Source organism: Scyliorhinus canicula, chromosome 21 (assembly GCF_902713615.1).
Source record: "Scyliorhinus canicula chromosome 21, sScyCan1.1, whole genome shotgun sequence".
NCBI classification, from domain to species: Eukaryota; Metazoa; Chordata; class Chondrichthyes; order Carcharhiniformes; family Scyliorhinidae; genus Scyliorhinus; species Scyliorhinus canicula.
The window spans coordinates 64,992,156-64,998,155 of NC_052166.1; the positions used below are offsets into that span (position 1 = coordinate 64,992,156).

Genomic DNA, 6,000 nt, shown 5'->3' on the forward strand with positions numbered 1-6,000 from the left:
TCCCCAAAGGATGTGTCCGGTTTTACGACACAAAAGTTGGCGGCGCCCCAGCAGCGACCCTCCGACCGGTGAGGGGCTAGCGGCCTCGCCACGTAAAACGCACGGCCTTCCCGATAGAAACGGCCGGAGAATATCCGGATTCCTGGCCGCGCACGGTGACGACCTGCAACGGCGCCAGCCCCGTGCGGACCCGACCTGCCAGATAGTGCCCCCCCCCCCCGAACGCCCCCTCGCCACCCACCAGAACACCCCCCACCATTCCCCCCCCACCCCCCACACACACACACACACCCCCCCAGACACCCTCTCGCCACCACCAGAACACCCCCCCCCCACACACCTCCCGCCCCCCCCCCCCCCCCCACCCCACCCCCCGACTGTGGCAGCGCTGGACACAGTCCACAGCCCGGAGCATCAGGGAAGGAAGTTGAGGTAACGTCCTGAGGCCGTCCCAATGGCGTGCGGCGTGATCCCCGATGACACCGTTTTGGAGGGGGCGGAGCCTCCGAAAACAGGCACCGCCCCCGATTCGGTCGTATAAAGGGATCCTCCGCCCGATCGCCGATTACGATATCGGCCTCGACAAGGGGAAAATCCCGCTCCTGATCTCCGTATCTCACAGTGGCATCACGGAGTGAAGTGGGACAACTGCCCATGAACTGCATCGGCAGCAACGCAGCCCCGAAAATTAGGATCCCGTTAACTTTTTATGAATGGCTTTATCAGCCCTCGGTGCAGCCATTCAATGTCCTGTATGCCTACCCACCCCCACCCCCACTCCGCTCCCCAGCGCACCCCCACTCCCCTCCCCAGCGCACCCCCACTCCCCTCCCCAGCGCACCCCCACTCCCCACCCCCACCCCCACTCCGCTCCCCAGCGCACCCCCACTCCGCTCCCCAGCGCACCCCCACTCCGCTCCCCAGCGCACCCCCACTCCGCTCCCCCACCCCCACTCCGCTCCCCAGCGCACCCCCACTCCCCTCCCCAGCGCACCCCCCACTCCCCTCCCCAGCGCACCCCCACTCCGCTCCCCAGCGCACCCCCACTCCGCTCCCCAGCGCACCCCCACTCCGCTCCCCAGCGCACCCCCACTCCGCTCCCCAGCGCACCCCCACTCCCCTCCCCAGCGCACCCCCACTCCCCTCCCCAGCGCACCCCCACACCGCTCCCCAGCGCACCCCCACTCCCCTCCCCAGCGCACCCCCACTCCGCTCCCCAGCGCACCCCCACACCGCTCCCCAGCGCACCCCCACTCCGCTCCCCAGCGCACCCCCACTCCCCTCCCCAGCGCACCCCCACTCCCCTCCCCCACCCCCACTCCGCTCTCCAGCGCACCCCCACTCCGCTCCCCAGCGCACCCCCACTCCCCTCCCCAGCGCACCCCCACTCCGCTCCCCAGCGCACCCCCACTCCGCTCCCCAGCGCACCCCCACTCCGCTCCCCAGCGCACCCCCACTCCGCTCCCCAGCGCACCCCCACTCCGCTCCCCAGCGCACCCCCACTCCGCTCCCCAGCGCACCCCCACTCCCCTCCCCAGCGCACCCCTATCCCGTCACTCCTCTTCATCCCCTGTGGGTGTGACAGGCTGTGCTCAGTAACGTTACTCTTTTCCCCAGGTATGACATCAAGGGTTGCCAGGTGAGTCGATGGACAGACCCCTCCCCCGAGGGGAGCAATGTCATCGTGGTGCTTAAGGACCTGAATTACGAGGGGAACTCAATTTGCCTGGGTAAGGAGCATTCTTCACCACTTTCCAATCACAAGTGTTAAATCTGTCCACAGCTGTGTCCACCCCCCGTGTCCCGTCCGCTGTAGCCCCGGTCGGTGAAATTGACAGCATTGCAATGTGATCTCCTATTGTCACCCAGCAGCTGGGAGTTTACTGATTGGCCAATTATTCTGTGAATTTATACGAATATAAAGATCATCACGGGCCAGAAACTGAACTGGACTCTGGTGATATGCATCACTGTAAATACACAAGGGGTTAATGTAAATACATTACGACTAAGTAAACATTAGAGGGAGCACCACAGACATCATGATGTGCAGACATACAGCTAATGAACACATAGAATAGGACACCACCAATGGGCAGTCAAGACACCCAGAGGTGACACTACCACAAGGAGGCATTACACAACCCATATATAAGGACAGGTCACACATTTTTAAGGGCAGCACGGTAGCATTGTGGATAGCACAATTGCTTCACAGCTCCAGGGTCCCAAGTTAGATTTTGACTTGGGTCACTGTCTGTGTGGAGTCTGCACATCCTCCCCGTGACTGCGTGGGTTTCCTCCGGGTGCTCCGGTTTCCTCCCACAGTCCAAAGATGTGCAGGTTGGGTGGATTGGCCATGAAAAATTGTCCAAAATTCTATGATTAACCTAGGACAAAAGTTCGGCGCAACATCGTGGGCTGAAGGGCCTGTTCTGTGCTGTATTTCTCTATATGCTCTGTCTCTTTCCACAGGCGACACTTAGAATAGGACAGGGGCAGATCAGAAGCATCACACCCACCGCTTGGCTTAGAGAAAACTGGTTAGTTAGACTGAGTTACTATAGCAAGATTAGCAGGAGAGTCGAACTCATAGTGAACTGTGCTAATAGTTCAATAAATCACATTGAACTTACTTCAAAGTCTGGAGTATCTTTTGGTCAAAGCTGCATCGAGTTGCAGCCTGTGTTATCCCAGAGTACATAACACAACAGACTCCACCAAAGTCTGTCCACCATCTACACGGCATAGGTCAGGAGTGTGATGGAATACTCTCCACTTGCCTGGATGAGTGCAGCTCCAACAACACTCAGAAACTCAACACCATCCAGGACAAAGCAGCCCCCATCTACCACCTTCAACACTCTCTCCCTCTACCACTGACGCACAGTGGCAGCCGTGTGCACCATCTACAAGATGCACTGCAGTAACTCACCGAGTCAGCACCTTAAAACCCGCCACCACTACCATCTAGAAGGACAAGGGCAGCAGATACCCTGGAACCCCTCCGCCTGGAGGTTCCCCTCCGAGTCACCCACCACCCCGACTTGGAAATATATCGCTGCTCCCCGTCACTGTCGTTGGGCCAAACTCCTGGAACTCCTTCCCTAACAGCACAGTGGGTATACCTACACCTCAAGGACTGCAGCGGTTCAGGAAGGCAGCTCACCACCACCTTCTGAAGGGCAATTGGGGATGGACAGAATATGCTGGAGTAGCCAGCGACACCCACATCCTGTGAACGGGTACACATCTCATTAATCTTGTGAGTGCCTGAATCGCCAAACCTCTGTCCTGTCATTTTTATGACGTTTCTCTGGATTCCGAAACTTTCTGTTCCAGATCAGCAAAGGTCGTGGTTTGTTCGCCAGATGGCTGTTGACACAGAGTATCTGAAAGGGCTGAATGTTCTGGATTACAGTCTCCTGCTGGCCCATCAGCCCCTGCACCTTGACGAACGGCGTCAGAGTTGGTCCTTTGCCAATGTTATCCTGCGCACTAAGAAGTAAGTAGAACGATCCGGGGAGAGCGGTGGAGATTGCGATCCTCTGGAGCTAACCCAGAATTAAACAGGTTCTCGAGTATCAACTAGCAGGGTCCAGGGCAGTGTTAGAACATAGAACATACAGTGCAGAAGGAGGCCATTCGACCAATTGTCTGCACCGACCCATTAAGCCCTCACTTCCACCCTATCCCCGTAACCCAATAACCCCTCCTAACCCTTTTTGGTCACTCAGGCCAATTTATCACGGCCAATCCACCTAACCTGCACGTCTTTGGACTGTGGGAGGAAACCCACGCAGACACGGGGATAACGTGCAGACTCCGCACAGACAGTGACCTGAGGCCAGAATCGAACCTGGGACCCTGGCGCTGTGAAGCCACAGTGCTAACCACTTGTGCTACCGTGCTGGGCGTGAGTGACCTCTTTCTGTGCTGAGCGACTCTGTGTAAACTGTTGACGAAGTGCTCCTGTTCAGGGCCTCGTATGTGTGCCTCCAGGTCAGAGGTCTGTCAGTTCGAGTCCCACTCCAGAGACTTGAACACATTGTCCAGGCCGACGCCAGCACACTGCCGAGGGAGTGCGGCACTATCCAGGTGGCCTGTCTTTTGGATGCCCTTTGACCTCTCGGGGGTGGGGGGGGGGGGGGGGGGGGGGGGAAGGTAAAAGATCCAATGGTGCTATTTAAAGAAGAATTCTTCCCCATTACCTGGGGCCAATATTTATCCCTGACCCAACATCATTGTCCCATTGCTGTTGGCGGAATCTTGTTCTGCGGACGTTAGTCACGTTTCCTCTGCACAGCAACAGGGACCAGGGACTGTATTTCAACAAGGGCACCTGATTGGCTATAATAGCCTGAGCCGAGAAAAGGCTCCAGATCAATGCAAGTAACTTTCTTTCCCTCTGTCTGACCGGCAGGTCAATGACCAGTGGAGGCAGTCCCACTGCCTCAGCGGGAATCCCGGTTCCGGGGCTGGTGGAGGAGGAGTCGGCGGTGCTGGTGGCCGAGACAGTGAGTGGCACGGACGAGTGCCACGTCAAGGAGATCCCCGGGGCCACGCTGAACTCAGCGGGCAGCGGCGACACCGAGTCGGAGCTGGCTGAACCAGCGGTGCAGAACCGCCGTCTGCTGCCGGACACCCGGAATTCTCTGCACGTCATCGATGGCGCCCAGTCCCGCTACTTTGTGGGCATCATCGACATCTTTACAGTCTACGGCTTCCGGAAGAAGCTGGAGCACCTGTGGAAGTCCATCCGCTACCGGGGGCAATCCTTCTCCACTGTCAGCCCCGATAGATATGCCAAGCGACTGTGCCAGTGGGTAGATGACCACACGGTGTAGGGTACCGGACTGGGGAGGTGGGAAGTGAGGAATTACAGGCAAGAGCCTGGAGTTTTAGAGGAGGAGGGAACAGGGGAAGCTGCTCCCCCCCCCCACTTAACTGAGTGTAATAGATTGAAATTGCTGGGTATGGGAGTGGGTTGGTTGGAGGGGGGTGGGGGGATGGGGTGGGTGGGGGGGGGGGAGGTGGGCTCGTCAATTGGCTGAGATTAGGCTCCTGTGGAGGAGACCGACCAGGCCCTAGAGACCAACCAGAACTGACGTGTAATCTTTAAGCAAACATCTCGGTGTGAAGCTGGCTCCCACCTCCAGCACGGCCCTGACTTCGATATGAAATCCAAAGAGGAACCACTTTCAGTGGTGGCCACGTGGGGAAGGTGCCCAGCTTCTGCATGATCCTGTCGGCTGCTTTGATCATCCAGGAGACGATCGAGCATTGCTGTCGATCCCCAGGCTTGGTAAACATACCTAATCACTGCTCCATAAACTGTTTTCGAGATGATCTGATGCTGTGCACAATAAATCAGGAACCCGGAACCAGCAGAGTCAAGCTTGTCAACTCGCTCGACACACAAGCCAAGTCCCTAAAAGTCGCAGCACCTTGTTCCAAAAAGTGGCATTTTGGCCCTCGAGGGGTTAAATGTCCGGCTGGACCATTCGGTGTCTCATTCTCATCGTCACCCTTGCACTTCCACCGCAGGGCAATTCTCTGCGGCTGGGAGTAACTGGTTGCCTGAGTTTATGAACTGAAATCTAAGCTAAGGGCAGACTCTCAGGGTGGGTGGGGAGAGTTAGTTTGGTGATGGGATACGGTTCAGAATCAGGCCCGAGTTTTTATTTTTTGACAATTGCTGACGACTGATTTGAAAGCTCGAATACAGAGTAATGAAGCACAGCGCTAAGGCGATGTCTTGTGTTTGAAAGTGGGATGCACGGTGGGGGGGGGGGTTTCTCTATGTCACAGTGACCAGCCCACCATGTTTACTCGCCGGAACCGGAACAGAGATCGCCACTTTAACAGGAGAACCGGGAGGGACAGGGGGAGAATTTATATTTGACCCGGAACAATCGATTCAATAACTTTCACCCGGGAACTGGATAAGCACTCGAGAGGGAAATGTTTACAGGGCTGACAGGAAAAGAGCAGGAGAGT

General features: G+C 57.2%; 1 protein-coding gene across 2 annotated transcripts in view; it reads left to right on the forward strand.

Moving 5' to 3' along the window:
* Positions 1 to 4,993, forward strand: part of pip5kl1 (phosphatidylinositol-4-phosphate 5-kinase-like 1) — a 73,019-nt gene extending 68,026 nt beyond the window's left edge. For both annotated transcript variants that reach the window (XM_038782491.1, XM_038782492.1), the window contains exons 8-10: positions 1,618 to 1,730; positions 3,343 to 3,505; positions 4,424 to 4,993. In XM_038782491.1, the coding sequence (XP_038638419.1) occupies positions 1,618 to 1,730; positions 3,343 to 3,505; positions 4,424 to 4,847 (700 nt within the window). In that variant the 3' untranslated portion in view covers positions 4,848 to 4,993. The remainder of the gene's footprint in view (positions 1 to 1,617; positions 1,731 to 3,342; positions 3,506 to 4,423) is intronic.
* The last annotated feature ends 1,007 nt before the right edge of the window (positions 4,994 to 6,000 follow it).